The sequence below is a fragment of the Nipponia nippon genome, unplaced genomic scaffold (genome assembly GCF_047370975.1).
Source record: "Nipponia nippon isolate SJK-2023a ecotype South Korea unplaced genomic scaffold, ASM4737097v1 scaffold_8, whole genome shotgun sequence".
NCBI lineage: Eukaryota > Metazoa > Chordata > Aves > Pelecaniformes > Threskiornithidae > Nipponia > Nipponia nippon.
This window is the reverse complement of record NW_028262402.1, coordinates 41,545,774-41,561,227: the sequence shown is the minus strand read 5'-3', so window position 1 is coordinate 41,561,227 and position 15,454 is coordinate 41,545,774. Positions and strand designations below refer to the sequence as shown.

At 44.2% G+C, this 15,454-nt stretch overlaps 1 protein-coding gene across 4 annotated transcripts in view; it reads right to left on the bottom strand.

Moving 5' to 3' along the window:
• Positions 1–15,311, bottom strand: part of PSIP1 (PC4 and SRSF1 interacting protein 1) — a 39,214-nt gene extending 23,903 nt beyond the window's left edge. Inside the window, exons 1-5 of one of the 4 annotated variants that reach the window (XM_087742751.1) lie at positions 15,294–15,311; positions 13,734–13,914; positions 12,553–12,629; positions 7,971–8,109; positions 2,149–2,265 (exon numbers count right to left, since the gene is read on the bottom strand). In XM_087742751.1, the coding sequence (XP_087598877.1) occupies positions 2,149–2,265; positions 7,971–8,109; positions 12,553–12,629; positions 13,734–13,805 (405 nt within the window). In that variant the 5' untranslated portion in view covers positions 13,806–13,914; positions 15,294–15,311. Of the gene's footprint in view, positions 1–2,148; positions 2,266–7,970; positions 8,110–12,552; positions 12,630–13,733; positions 13,915–14,117; positions 14,257–14,432; positions 14,754–15,293 lie in introns of those variants that run through there. The other 3 variants (XM_087742750.1, XM_087742748.1, XM_087742749.1) reach the window with 3 other exon arrangements.
• Between the last annotated feature and the right edge of the window lie 143 nt (positions 15,312–15,454).

The following is a 15,454-nucleotide window of genomic DNA, read 5'->3' as shown; positions in this document are numbered from 1 at the left end:
CCTTTTGTGAAATTTGCTTTTAAAGTAGCTACAGTTGTTAAAATTTCAACATTGAATAAAGCAACGCAGGCACAAGGCTATCATGCAATATTTCTAATTACTTGAAGACCTGTAATATCACTGAGTCTTTTTACAGATTACAACTTTAAAACAGAAGAATCACTGGTCCACTAAAACCACACGAAACCAGAGTACAACTAATGGAAAGAATGTTACAGCTACATTAGTATCAAAAGAAAAGGAGTAAATCTGCTCCATATTTTGCCTTGAACTGTAACTGATTGAGGCTAATCACATAAATCTACGTAAAAGGATCTGTTCAGGATCTTCCATTCCATCTTTGTGCTTCAACAGCTTTTATGTCTTCCTGTTTCTCTTTCACAGTGCCAGGTCAGGACAGCCTGAAAACACTTTCCAGGAGAAACATGAAGCTTAAGTCATTGCCACCCCCACTAGCACATGTTGCTTGCTGCGTAAATTCACAGTGAAGCAAACTGTTGAACCAGTCCAGTTTAAAAGTTTTCCCTTTGCAGTAGCAAATGCTGGGGAACAAATGCTTTTCTCAGCAGTGTGCATGGGCAAGAAGTAAGAACAGCACTGGTTTACTAATACTACCAGGAAATTACATATTAAAGAGTGGTCCTGAAGTATAGCTGACACAACTCAAATCACACTCACCTTCCACAAGTGGAGGTACTAAACTAAGGAACAATCCATCCAGTAAGAAGCTGGGAGAAATAACCCATCAATAACTCCACAGTCTCCAACTCATCAAAACAACTCTTGACATCATCTATCAGTGTACTACCAGTACACTATTCCCCCCCCACCCCCATCAAAGGTCTTTTTTTCCCCTCTTGAAAAAACAAGTTATTACAGCTAGTAGACACCAATCCTACATGAGGAACATCCACTATGTGTTTGACACATTGCAAATTCTTCAGCTGCAACTATGAATCAATGCTAAAGGACAGCCAGCTACTCCTACAGAAAAACTACATTAAATCTTGGCAAATAATCAAAAGGAAAACAGTCACAATTAAGGCAAGTCTATTCAAAATAGTTTGACGCTCAGTTTAAGGGCACTGCTCATCCTGTACAGTAGTAATTTCCAGAAATGAGTTAAAAATAAATGAGATACTATAAATGTATCAATCCCATCTGCATCACAATTTTTGTCATTTTAGGATTCTATTCTCCTTAAACAAACTGAGAAGAGATGACACACAACATCTCTCCCATGCCATATGAAAAATAATCCCACATGAACAAAACAAAACATTCAAGGACAGAGAAAGTACAAAGCAGTGTGCTACACTAATATCATTAAGTGTACAGTAAGCTAGGAAGGTTCACCTCTTACAGTATGAACTATGTACAGCACCAGGAAGCTGAACCAAAGATGTTTCAGACAGAAATGCATTTTCTTAGTATGAATACAATATATTTAAAGAGAACACAATCTTTTTTCAGAAGGATTCTAAGGTATGCACACATTTAAAAGGCAAAGAAGCTAAACTCTGTCTACATGAACTACTGTATACCAATCACTCACAGATACATTCCTGACTCAGAGTTCAATTCATACAGCTATGAAATACTTTACATCCATTTATATCCTAATTAGTCTATTATGGCCTAATACAAACTGATTCTTATAATCTGTTCAGGCAAATACACTGAAGAACCCTTTCAGCCCAGACAGAACCTAATGCTCTGTTAAGCTTTTCAACAAAAAACTGTCATAATTGAAAGAGATGGTCATACCTGCCATGATATTAAAAAGTCTTCAAAAACAGAAAGGGAAACTTAAAGCTAAATCTTGGTGATGATTTCCACCTTCTCTTGCCTAGGAAGTACTGTATGAATTTAGTTTAAGTGTATTATGATTTATGAATTTAGTTTAAGTGTATTATGATTTATAAATATAGACTAGTAAAGAAACTGATTTTCAAAACCACGTACAGCACCTTAAAAGGAATACAGAAGGAGAAGAATATTCCTATATGTATGTCTGAAAAGAAGCAAAGGCAAGGCAGCTACAACAGTAAAACACTGTTAGTTTAAAGTACTTAAGTAAAAACCTGGCAATACGGTTTTGACTTAAAAATGTTTCTGGTAGAACAAAATACGAATTCAGACACTTACTTTTGGGACAGGCGGCTTTCTTCTTTTGGCTCCTGCTTTTTCTTCACTCCCCTCAGCAGGCTCCTGACTGCTTTCTTGAACAGTTTCTTTGATAGGAGTGTTAACAGCTGGAGGGGACTTCAATATAAAAACATCAAAAATGAGATCTAAATCCCTTCCTGAACTACAGAATAACAATACTGAGACATGTTCTCCCACCTGTACATTACTGAAGAAAGCATCGTCCTAAGGAACCTCTTATTAGAACTACAAGAATATTAAGATGTATCTTATCTCATTCATTTCTACACTTTCCAGTTTAAATTGCATTTTCATTATCAAACTTCTAAGCTGTAATGCTGTAAGAAGTTATTTTCATACTAAAAATACTGCAATGTAAGGTTTTTCTTACATATAATTGAAAAAAAAAAGTTGATTTTGGTCAAATGCAAGTTGTGATGCTCCTGCCAAGAAGTGCATTTTTAAGTAAGCTATGAATCTTAAGTAAGCCAACTACCTGGTCCCGAAAACATGAGCAGAAAAAAAATTACAATAAAAGCTAAAGAATTAAATTTAAAAACATGGAAGAAGAGAGGTAAACCCAAAATTACTCTTTTTTTATTCCATTACATTGTGGATAGCATTCTCAGTCTTAAATATTAGCTCCTTCAAACAAAGCTGGCAGAACTCCCCTGACTCTTTAATTTCCCCCCCCCCCCCACTGAGGAAGTGGTTTTGCATTTAAGCCCAAGCCACATGCTCCCTTCTGCCCTCCACCTCCTTTACATGCAGTTACAAGCAACATCTGCAAAGTATAAATACTGCTTTCAGAACATTCCAGCCAGTTCTGGCAGTTAAACAGAAAACGTGGCTCTCAGAACGACTTACCAAGACAAAATATGCCCAGTGAAAAGACAGAAAGAAAAAATTGTGAGTGAATCCCTCTATATGAATAGCTGACAAGTCTGTCACTTTAATATCATCTTGTATCCAGAATAAAAGCTTGATTTTGCCAACATCTCCATGTTATTACCCACCCACCTCTGACCTTACCTGCTGTGCAGCCAAACACAAAATTACCCATTCACCCTGAGTTTTTAGGCTCTGACAACTAAACTGCTTTCCCTGCTACTGTCCAGTAACTGTGCTTCACTCAACTCTAAAAATCTTTTTTAAAAATCAAAGAATTGTATGTAGATCAAACATAGAGATCAAGGAATATCTTAATACACATTCACTCGTCTCCAAGACCTCAGCTAAAAAAATCGGGTCATTCGCTAACATGTACTGAATACTTCAACGTATTAATAGGCCGTAATACACTATTCTACTTTAAAACGTTGCTGGGAAAATCGTGTCTTCGCCTATCTGTACACTTATGTTACCTTTCCTCTCAGTATTCATAACTACTTGCCTTCACTTCCAAGATGGTTCGCTGCCTGCGCTCACCTTCTCTCACACACCGCACCGAGGAAACAGCTGGCAGGTGCTGGCTGCCAGCGACCTGTGTGGAACGTGGTACAGGACTGCCCCACGCCGGGCACCACCAGCCCCAGCTGGCTCCACAGCCAGCGAGCTGACCCACCACCACACACCCAACTGCGCCCACCGGAGAGCGCGTGGCGCCTGGCCAAAACAACCACGGGAGTCGCTGAAGAGAAGAGCAGCTGCCCGAGAAGGGCTGGAGAGACGCTGCCAAAGGGGGACGCTGACGCACAGAGAAGCCGCCTGGGCAGGGCATAATGGATGCAGAGGCAAAAGAGATGCCAGGGCAGGAGGCATGCTGGGAAGAGGAGGCACATGAGGAGCCGCCCAAGCCAGGCTCCAGCCCAGAGAGGTTGCCCGAGTAGGGGCAGAAGGCACAGCTCTGAGGGGACTGCGGCCCACGGAGGAGCCCACGCCTGAGCCGCTGAGTAAGTGGAGAGGAACAGCAAAAGCAGAGTAACCACTACACACTGGCCTCAGTCTCCTGAGTTGCCATCGCCTCGCCCAAGGGCCTGACTGTGATGTGTGGTGACGGGACTGGAGACCAGCGAGGGGGGAGCAGAGTGGGCTGGAGGGAAGCTGAGGCATGTTTCTCCAAGTGTCTGTCTGTCTTTGTTTCTCATTATCAGAATCAGTAACTACAAGCTTATGTGAATTGGCTAAATTGTGCCAAATTCCCTGACGTGAATGTTTTGTTGCCTGTGCTATACACCTCTTTGGCAAAGATGGGAATGCAGGGCCTCAGAAGCCAATTTCAACCACTCTGCTACCCTTAAAACAGGTACAAGCTTCCCCATAAACTCCCAGTAAAACTAAGTATCTACATCAAGCACTCTTAAACTTCCTTTCCTTCCCTGACTAAAACATCCAGAAGCCCTACCCCACAAAAAACCCTTAGCTGTTAATTAAGACAGCCACAGAGACTGTTAGCAAGCAGATACACATCGTTCCCGTATTACTAGGAGGCAGAAACTGTACGCACTCATTTCTCCAGCTTTGAGAATAGGATGCTAAGGCAACATCCTCATGAAGAGGAAAGCTGCAACATAGTCAAATGCCAAGGGAACCAACAAGAACATGCAATAATGTACCTCCGAAGTCTCATCGCTGTGAACCATGTTACCCTGCAAAGTACTGAAGAATTAAGGCTCACTTCAGCACATAAGCTGAAACAAGTTGTCCTGGTTTTGGCTGGGATAGAGTTAATTTTCTTCCTAGTAGCTGGTATAGTGCTGTGTTTTGGATTTAGGGTGAGAATAATGTTGACAACACACTGATGTTTTAGGTGTTGCTGAGCAGTGCTTACACTGGTCAAGGACTTTTCAGCTTCCCATGCTCTGCCAGGTGCACAAGAAGCTGGGAGGGGACACAGCCAGGACAGCTGGCCCAGACTGGCCCAAGGGCTGTTCCATACCGTATGATGTCATGCTCAGTATATAAACTGGGGGGAGCTGGCCGGGGGCAGTGATTGCTGCTTGGGGATGGGCTGGGGATCGGTCAGCAGGTGGTGAGCAACTGCACTGTGCATCACTTGTTTTGTATATTCTTTCATCATTATTGTTATTATTACTGTAATTATTTTCTCTTCCTCTACTGTCCTACTAAGCTGTCTTTATCTCAACCCACAGTTTGTTTGTTTGTTTGCTTTCCCCCCCTGATTCTCTCCCCCATCCCACTGGGGGCAGGGGAAGGGCGAGCGAGCAGCTGTGTGGTGCTCAGCTGCTGATTGGAGTTAAACCACAACACAGATAAAACCAAAACAAAAAACAAACATCACAGGACAATTTTCTCATTCTTGGAAAAGTGGAATGTTACTCCATCTTATCTATAATCTTTGGCAGAAGAGTGACATAATATTTCAATTCTAAGAATTAAACCCAAAAGGTAGTGCTTCGTGAAAAAACATGGAAGATTAATGACTGATTGACCTGACATCAAAGATGGCCAAAGAAACTACGCCTGAAGTAGACCATTTCTGGCAGTTTTATTTCAGTTCAGGTAACACTCGCTCTGCCTGTTTTACACCCTGATTTACTTTACAGAATGTCAAATCTAGTCAGCCATTTGCAGATGTACTCCTTTAGCACCAACAAGAACTGCTCACAAGCGAAAACAAGAGCTGGCTAAATCCTAAGGGCTTGATTTGCTCCAAATAAAACTTGCTTTTAACAATGCATGGCACAGTATAGAAAGAAAAGGCTATGAAAATAAAGGTTTTCTAAAGTTAAGGTGAAAATTCAGAAGAAAATTTGCACAAGTCTACTGCATTACTTTGTTCATTCTGTCACTCAATCTGCCCCAACCCTCCTGCTCAAGCAGGGCCACCTAGAGCCAGCTGACCAGGACCATGTCCAGATGGCTCTTGAATATCTCCAAGGATGGAGACTCCACAACGTCCCTGGGCAACCTGTGCCAGTGCTCAGTCATCACAGTGAAAAAGTGCATCCTGATGTTCAGAAGGAACCTCCTATGTTGATGCCCATTGCCTCCGGTCCTGTTATTGTCACTGCAAAAAGCCTGGCTCTGTCTCTTGGCACCCTCACTTCAGGTTATTTCTATACATTGATGAGATCACCTCTGAGCCCCTAGGGCTGAACAGTCCCAGCTCTCTCAGCCTTTCCTCACAGCAGAGATGCTCCAGTCCATCATCTTCATGGCCCTTTGTGGGACTCTCTCTCCACTATGTTCACATCTCTCTTGTACTGTATAGCCCAGAACTGGACATAGTACTCCAATTAAAACATCCCTACTAAGAAAAGATTCCTCTTCCAGTAATTTTAAGGCTCCCTTATAGGAACAGATTTTAAATATGACTTGTGGAAAGAAAACCTTTATTTTTTTTCCTTAATAAACAGTGGGGAAAAAATGGCAAAGAACAACCCAATGGCGCTAGACAGAACTTGATGAATTCACAGAAAAGAGCCTGTGAAAGAGCAATCATCAAAGCTGAAATATCTGAATAAAACTCAAAAGGGGTAAAGGACTACCCCGCAGTCTGTGTGCATCTCTCAGCAGCATGTTTTATGTACTTCCAATTGGAAATGTATTTCCAAGTGTCTGAGATGCAACAAAAACAACCCAGAGCACTGCTTAATTGAAGTTACTGATTCCTGCTGTGAAACAAAATATTAGACAAGCTAGTTACTGTTGATTGTTTATACCCAGATTTTCACCATGTTAGAATGACTGGTAACATACAACTCAGGTACGGTTCACAACTGCCTCAGCCATCCACAGAGCATCTCTCCTGAACTGTCACAAAGAAGAGTGACAAGGTATACCGACTCGTATTTTATAGTGGGAGAAAGAATCTGTCCCTTATTAATACAGCCCTTCCCACTGTGATGAGATTAGCATCTTTCCATATCCTGGAGCAGAAAAAGTGTACATCTGGAGTACATCTACATCAGAAACTCCTTAACTCTTTATCCACATTCTCCTTCAAACTAGAAACACAGTAACTTGGGATATCTTATGCAGCAGGGATTAACTGGTGCTGAAATGGCAATCTGGCATGTTGTGAAAGAGCAAGTAATACCAAAAGATACCAATTCTTTTTATTGTTACTGCAGCATTGCCTGGAGGCCCCAGTATGTGATCAGTGTCCAGTGTACATAGCAAAACCAAGAGGCTACAGGATGTTCAGAGCAGGTAGGCAAAGACAAAATGAGCAAGACAATTTCTTTGTCTTCAGATTAAATTTGGGTCTTTTTATGGGTAGCACTGCATAGCTCCAGTTTAAGCTTCGAAGATTTACCAAGAGGGCAAGAAACGAGGCACTACTGATGGACAAAAACTGAATCAAGCAAATCATGTGACAGTTGGGAGGAAAAAGGCAAGCATCACATTGCTTCCAACCACTAGAAGGAAAATACGCTAAGAAAGCATGTACTGAAATCTTACAAGGATATTTGTGGAAAAAAGCACTTGTGTTTAGAGGACAGAAAGAAGTAGAGTGACTGAGAATCTGTGTGACTATGCTTGAAAATAGGTAGTTTTCTGGATTCTCAGTCACTCTGAGAATAAACAAGTAAGTATATATATAGTTATAAATAAAACTTGATGTGTACTGTAAAAAGTGTTAGACTTAGCCTTGGACTCTGAAACTCTCAACATGATCCCTCATGAGCTTACCATAATAAGCAGATATCTCCAGTTAAACAACACCCCCCATCTCTTATGCTATTAATACCAGAGATCAATTAAAAATAAAATTTAAAAAAAAAAAAATTGGTCTAACCTGCAGTTGAATGCCAACAATAATTCATTACCCTACTGCAGGGAAATACTCACTGCCTTCCCCACCCCACCCCCCCAACAGTACAGCAACAAAGATTTGCAGACTTCGCGTAACTTACCTGCTGATGAGAGAACTTCACTTTGGGATTGTTGTCGATTTCCCACAACCCTTCATTAAAACCTTTTCTTTTATTTGGTTTGCCGTATTTATCTTTATTTTCAGAGTAAGGGAATATGTCCTTTGGTCCCAAAAATGCCCTTAAGAAGAGAAAGAACAAAAAGAACAAAATTCCACGTTTTAAATGGTTAGTTTTTTCAAAGGAGAAGTAAGCACCTAATGTTATTAAGATACGAAATTCATTACTACTGCAACAACTAGTTCTGCTACATAAGCGTCTTTAGTTTTCTCAACTTTTGCCTTCAACAGCCCAAGTTTTCCATTACTGCCACCACATATATGGACCCCCTCCTTCCCAGGGTGTTGAGCATCTGAGCAAGAAACAGCTGATGCTGCATCTTGAGATTGCAGTTGATAGGACCACCAACTGCTGTGACCCAGAACAATTAAAAACAGAGTATCTGGTAAACAAACAGAAAGAGCAATTGTTTCCTTAGGAAAAAAATCAGGCTTAAATGTTAAGAATAAAGAATCCGTGAATCCAGACAATGTAAGGCGAGAGAACAATTTAAAGAAGAAATGGCTTCAAGCTAACAAAGAAAATCTTTCAAAGTTATTAAATTAAAAATAATCCAGTTAAAACAGAAAACTTAAGAATAATTTTTAGTGTACTGGACACAAAAAAGCAACACTTAAGTACATTGACTTGCCACATCTTTGTAAGTACGCTATGTAATTCAGCATTAATTCAGTATTTTTCAGTGTGTGACAACAGGACCTCATCACTTGATTTACACAACTTAACCAATAAAAACTTTAAAAACTGTTCCTTATTTTAAGTTTCTCCCCCAATCTTCTTTTGTGAAGTAAACATTTAAAAAATTTGATTTTTGTTTAAGCTACTCTTGTAGTAGAGGTCTTAACACTGCCTGCACATCTTTGTCAGACAAAGAACGCTCCTGCATAGCACTACCCCTACTGTAAGCTGTGTAACTAAAGCTTTTAGCCTAGTAGCTTTTCTTATATGTCGAAGTCACAGTACCCACGCTACTAACTTCTCTAAGCTAGACTCAGAAAAACAAGGTAAGGTCTTACTGAGAACCAATATTCTGGTTTATGCTGAACAACATCAAAAACTGTTTAATCCCTGCTCTACTTTCATGACCTGGCAAGTTAGGATTTCACTGTGGCAATCCATATGCTGCTAACAGAAAAAGACAACACTTTGGCGGTACATTCTTATTTTTGCTCTGTGCCTACACACAGCTTTGTCTGATTGTATATATGTTAGATCCAACTATTTCAAAAGTTGCAGATACTTGCTTTCTAAAGTATCGGCTCATGGAAAAGTTAAATAGATACTTCTAAGCTCCAATGCCCTGTTTTCTTCATCATCTTTAAAAAGCGCTACTTGAGACTTACACCCTAGTAAACAAAAAAAAAAGAACATATCATCATCTATAAAGCTTAAGCATTTCCTACTCCAGCAGTAAAACACTCACCCATGCATATGAAGTATTAAGGAAGCCACTGTGACACATTAGACTGCAAATCACCCACCTCTTTGCAAGACATGGTTAGAGAGGATTCAGCCAGTGTGGGAAACATGCACCTGCAAAGCCTACTTAACCAGACCAAAAGGATGGGGAAGGAAACAAACAGAAACTGGGTGGGATGAAAACGGGAAACATTGCCTCCTTTCTTCCCTATCCCCTGAAGGAAAGCATTTTTCCAAGGTCTGTAAGCCTCTACCCATATTGCTCAGGCTTTGAAAAACACCAGGAACCATCTACTGTGAAAACATCACGTAGTTTACAGGGTTGCTGTAGTTAAATCCCCCAAAAAAACCCCAAAATTAAGAGAGATTACCCCAACATATAGGGTCCAGAAACTAGAGTTCAGTGTGACCTGTTTGTCTGTAACTAACCAAAATTTGCACTGATGTGATTGACTGGCACAACAGATCCAAATAAAACTTTTATTAAAATAGTATCTATTTTATTAGTCTCTTTTAGGAAAGGGTACTGTTGCTGCATTATGACAGTACGGAAATAAACAGAACAAACCTCAATCAAATTCCCAAAGCATATTTTAAGAAGCACATAGCTGTTCACTGCACACGGGTAGCAAAACATATAGTTGTGTTTTACCAAAACTTAGAGAAAAATCAACAATAGCAATTGAAGTTTATACTTGTTTATAGGAATCTGCAAAACTGAATTAATATTATTCCTAAAAACCAAGTAAGAAGTCTTGTTTTTGTTTTTCCCCATAGCTCCTCCTTTCCTACTGTAACTGTCCACACATCTAGAAAATGTCAGCCTTTATTCAGAAGGATTTTTTAGCATGATTGAACTGGCTACCTGGATTTTTAGAGTTGCTGCTACTTACAGCATGATAGGCTGTACACGTACAGACTACTAATGTGCTGAAGGTACGTAGTGTCTAACTTGGCACAGGTGAGTAACTTGAACTGTGAGAAGAACAGCGTAGATCAAGTTTACCAAATTTATTTTAATTCCCATTAAAAAGTAGAGAAAATTGTTAGCTCTACCTAATTCCTGATGGATCACTACACCACTATTTACAGCTGCAAACCTAAACAAAATTACTTGCCATGGAACAGCATTCTCCTTTTTTACCTGATCTGCGCCTTCCTATTGTTACTTACAGGTATCTGCTGAAAGCAACAGTAAGCAAGATCAAGAAGCATGGAAGTTTCACCTGTTACCATCCTAAGGAGCACAATGTAAGTGACACGCTTAAAGAACAAATGCCACAAGACAGCTGGGTCATGGAACATCCTGTACTTTGCAATGTGTACGAAACAGAGATAAGAAGTTTATCTTCTATTGTATGGATCTCTGAAATGTAGTAAACCTGAACCCACAGCCTAACGAAACCCAGATCACAGTAAGGCTTTATTTTGTAAGAATATCAAGGAATGAGGAATTGACATTTCAAATTTACCCATGTAAACTACCAAAAAAGGTAACTTCCAAACCCCAGCATGTCTTAGGAGCCTAAGCTAAATTTAAAATTGGCCATGATGCTTCTCAAAATTTGCAAACATGTTCTTAAATCTTTAGATAAAGAGTTCTTTCTGTCTCCCTTATAGTCAATCTGTGTCCCTGAACTTACTTACAACTGCACAAAACCCCAGTACAATCCAGAATGACAGATATTACCAAGGGCAGGATCAAAGCAATACTGTGTTTTCAGCTGCCAAAAAAAAAAAATTCAGCTGGGGAAAAAAAAAAAAATTAAGAAAAAAGGTAACCTGCTGCATCGTTTAAAATTATCATTTAAAGAAAGGGACAAGATTCAAACCTCGCAACCTTGAATCAAATTCCAGGAACGCCTCTTTAACCCACAAAACTACACACACAAAAAAAATCCCCAAACTACAAAAACTGAGCCACTGAAAGATTTACTGAAAAATGAGAGCAGTTAAAGAAACGCATGGGTGTATGAGCCAAGCATATAGAAATCTTTTTCACAGGGAAATCACTTCTTAAAAATAGAGCCAAGTAACATCAGAGAGAGTAGAGGATGCTTGCTCTTTAATTCAAGAGGGGCAATGTATCTTGTCTTAGCATGGCTTACTAAAAGACAGATGTGAAGCACCAGATTAAAGAGATTTCAATAGATATTTAATAAGATGAAGAAAAAAACCAAGACCTGTCCAGAAAATGCAAGAAACAGAACACTTGTATAAACAACACTTCTATCTCTGATCTGCTTACATACCATTTGTCATTTTATTAAGAAAAACAGCAGTATCTAAAAAACACCATTCTAGGTTGTTGGGGTTTTTTTTGTTGTTTTTTTTTTTTTTTTAACAAATCAGACAACAAAAGTAGCAATGAATTTGAAGTCTTAGAAATCTACACTAGGACAGCCAGTCATGCTATCAAGTAACATGATAATTTTCAAAAAGACAGAACTGCATAAAACCCAGCATATTTACAATCAAATTTAGGAGTGGAAGAAATACAGTCCCTCAAAGCAAATGTTCTATGATTGCAAAACGCTAGCATTGCTGCAAGTACCCAAAGATAGCTATTTTGCAGGTTGACAGGTATAAAGCTAACTGCACTTCTTCATTTTCCTCTCCAGATCTTATAAAACCCCAACAGCCACAACCCCAAACCTCTCCAGAAAAAAAAAAAAACAATAACCAATACATGATTAGTTGTCTGTTTCTCAAAATTGCCTATTTCATTGTTCTCAGGCTTATTTCATTTTCTTTGAGAATATATTGTTGAGAATTTTGAGGGTATACAGGACTATAATTAAAGTCCATTACTGAAGAAAGAAAAACCTATCAATCATACCACTGTGGGTAGGATTTTTTTTTTCTTCTGACGAGGAAAGCGTACATGCTACGGTTATGGTCTACCATTGCCTTCGATAGCTTAAGCAAATGTTAGAGAAGCACATCTTGTCAAAAGAGAGTAATTTAGGAAGAGCTGGTCTGCTACCGAATATTATAAAGTACACTACCTTCAGACAAGTTGTTAACTTCTTGTCACAGCATTCTACAATGAAAGAAATGTGACCCTTAAATATAAAGGACTTACGTCTCATGGGTGCCAAAAAAGAAAATAGGCATTTTATTCGTAGGAGGCTTTACCGCTCCATCAGGAACTTCATCCACCTAAGGAAAAGACAGACTACAATTAAAGTCCAGTAACAGTTAAGAACAGTCTAGGGGGAACTAAGTAAAAGCATTAAGCATTAAAAAAAGCGAAAAAAAAGCTGCAGAGAAGTAAAGCAGGTCTCAAGATCTCTTTTTAACTCTATGTTAAAAAATACAGCAGAATCAAAGACAGTATTAGCAACAATAGGAAGTGACAACACGTTTCATGTTACAGCAACACTTTTCACAGGACCGCTTTCTTTAAAAGGAGAGACATGGTGTGCTACAGGTAAAAAGCATAATTCCGTTCCATCCAAATACCACCCCTCTTTCAGAACAAGCGATAGCAAGACTTGCTACCCTTACGCTGAGCTAGTAACTTGCCCAAGCCCAAATCTCAAGTGCTACAAAAAGGAAAGGGCAATAAACTTTTTAAAAACAATTCTTAAGCCAGCATCTTAGCTAAACATCTCATAATTGGTCTTTTATCTACATTCCCACAACGAGCAAATGACCTACAGCAGCCACAGAACCTGCCGTGCCTCTTCCAAGGGAGCAGAGAGAATGCGACAAAGGACTGGACAACTTATCACATACACTTAGCTCATCCTACAAGCAGCAGTGTAGGAATAGCTGACTTTAAACGTAAAGAGTGACCCTGCCATAACTCAGTCTTTTTCTTTTGTAAAAAAGAGCAGTTATTTGGGAACAGTATTATTGTACCGTGAGGTGCTTGCACAGCTCCCCCATCACACTACCACAGAGCATCTAAAAGCTAAGTTATGCAAATTAGGACAACTAACGACTACTGGAGAGGGCTATTCATTACAGGAGAGGCGACGTACGGAGAAGCGTGAGGCAACAGCAAACCAGAGCGCGGGACCTGCAATGCGATGGAGAAGTCGCTTCCGACCAGGGGAGCGCGGCGCTGCCCTGCCCTCCCTCGCACGAGGGGCGGCCGAAGGCGCAACACGGCCGAACCGCGTCGCCCTCCACAGGTGTTTCGAAACGCTCCGGGCAACCGGGGCTGGGACGGGGGGAGGGGGGGCCGGGAGGGGCGGGTGCAGGGGCCAGGTACCGAGCAGGAGGCGTCGCGGCCCGCAGGGGAGGGGGGTGCCTTACCCTGGCCGGCCAATGGGGATAACCTTTCATCTTGGCAAAGATCAAGTCTCCGGGTTTGAAATCTCGGCTCATGTTTTCCCACCGACGTGACGCCCGCTGCCGCCAGGCGAACTGGGCCGAGGGGAGGGGTCTGCACCGCCAGCCCCCGCCGCCGAGGCGCTGCCAGCCGCCCGAGGTCCCGCTGCCGGGATAAACACACCGGGGCGGGGGAGCGGAGACAAGGGCAACAGGGGAGGGACGTCAACAACGCGCTCCGCAAGGCGGGCGGCCCACCGACCGGCAGCGGGGGCACGCCGCGCCCGCCCCTCGCCCCGCCGAAAGCCCCCCGCAGCCCAACGGTCGCGCCCGCAGCCCCCACCCGCGGCACCGACGCCACGCACGTACCCACGCGGGCCGGGCCAGGCCGCGCGCAGCCCGGAGCGCCTGCCCGCCGCTCGCTCGCCCGCCCGCCCGCCCGCCCCCGCACGGCTCGGTTCTTCGTCCGCCGCGGCCGAGGCTCCCCCTTCCCCAGCCGACACGGCTCCCGCCACAGGGACGCGCCGCCCGCCCGCCCCCCCGCATATAAGGCGCGATGGCGCGCAAGGGGGGCGGGGGGCGCGGAAGCCAAACTCCGCCTGCCCGCTTGCCCTTCCTCCCTCCCTCCCTCCCGCCCGCCCGGCCGCCGCCTCAGCCGCGGCGGTCTGGCGCCTCGCTACGCACCGCGCTGGCGCCCGGCCCACAGCCTACCTCCGCCTGCAGCAGCAGCAGCAGCCGCCGCCGCCGCGGGAGACACGGCCGCGCTCCCTCCTCCCGCCAGGCGGGGCGGTACCAACCGGCACGCCGCAGCCCTGCGGCGGGGGTGCCGGGAGGCACTCAGCGCAGGCCCTGCCGCAAGCAGACGCCGGGGCTCGTCCCGCCCCCGCGCCTGAGGGCGAGCGCGGCAGCCACGAGAAGCAGTCGCGCGCCCACCCCCGGCCGGGAGGGAGGGAGCGGGGAGCGGGGCTCGCTCCTCTCCCCGCTCCCCCTTCGGCGCGGGAAGTGGCCCGTTCCGCCTGCCGCGGCGGGGGAGGGGAGGGCGGGGCCAGAGCGGCGCGGCCCCCCCCCCCCCCCCCCGGTCGCAACGGCAGCCGCCGCCGCGGCGGCGGCGGGGGGCGGGACGAGGCGGGGCCGCCGCTCCACCGCGTGCCACCCCGCTCCCTCTCCACCCCGCGGGCCCGTGGGTCCGAGCCGCGCTGCGCTCCGCGCTGCCGCCGTGGCCCGGTGCGGTCGGCCCGGGACAGGCCTGGCCCGCGGCCACGCGGCGGGTCCGTCACAGCTGCCCGCCGAGAGCCGCTGTCCCCAGCGCCGGAGTCGGTGGCCTTGCGCGGGGGCGGGGGCCCTTCCCGCCCCGCCCGGCCCCGAGTGTCGCCCCGTTCACAGACTGCAGGCAGCGAATGATCACCGCCCTCGCTTGTAAAATGGCCGGGCGCGCTTGTCCCCGCCGGTCCCTTTGTGTCCCTCCCGCCCGGCGGGCCCCGCTGCGGAGGCCTCCCTTTCCCGGGCTTCCAGACCCGCTCGTGTTCCCGGCGCAGTCCCACTTACTTTTCCCGACGCCTTCACCTCCCCCCGCATCAGCAAAACACGGTTCCGGTCCCTTTAAGTCTACAGACTTCTTACCCACAACTTCGTCGCCATAACTCCTGTTGGTTTTTTGTTGTTTTAGTTGGGACTACTGTTAATGCAGACTTTGTGTCACTCCCCTT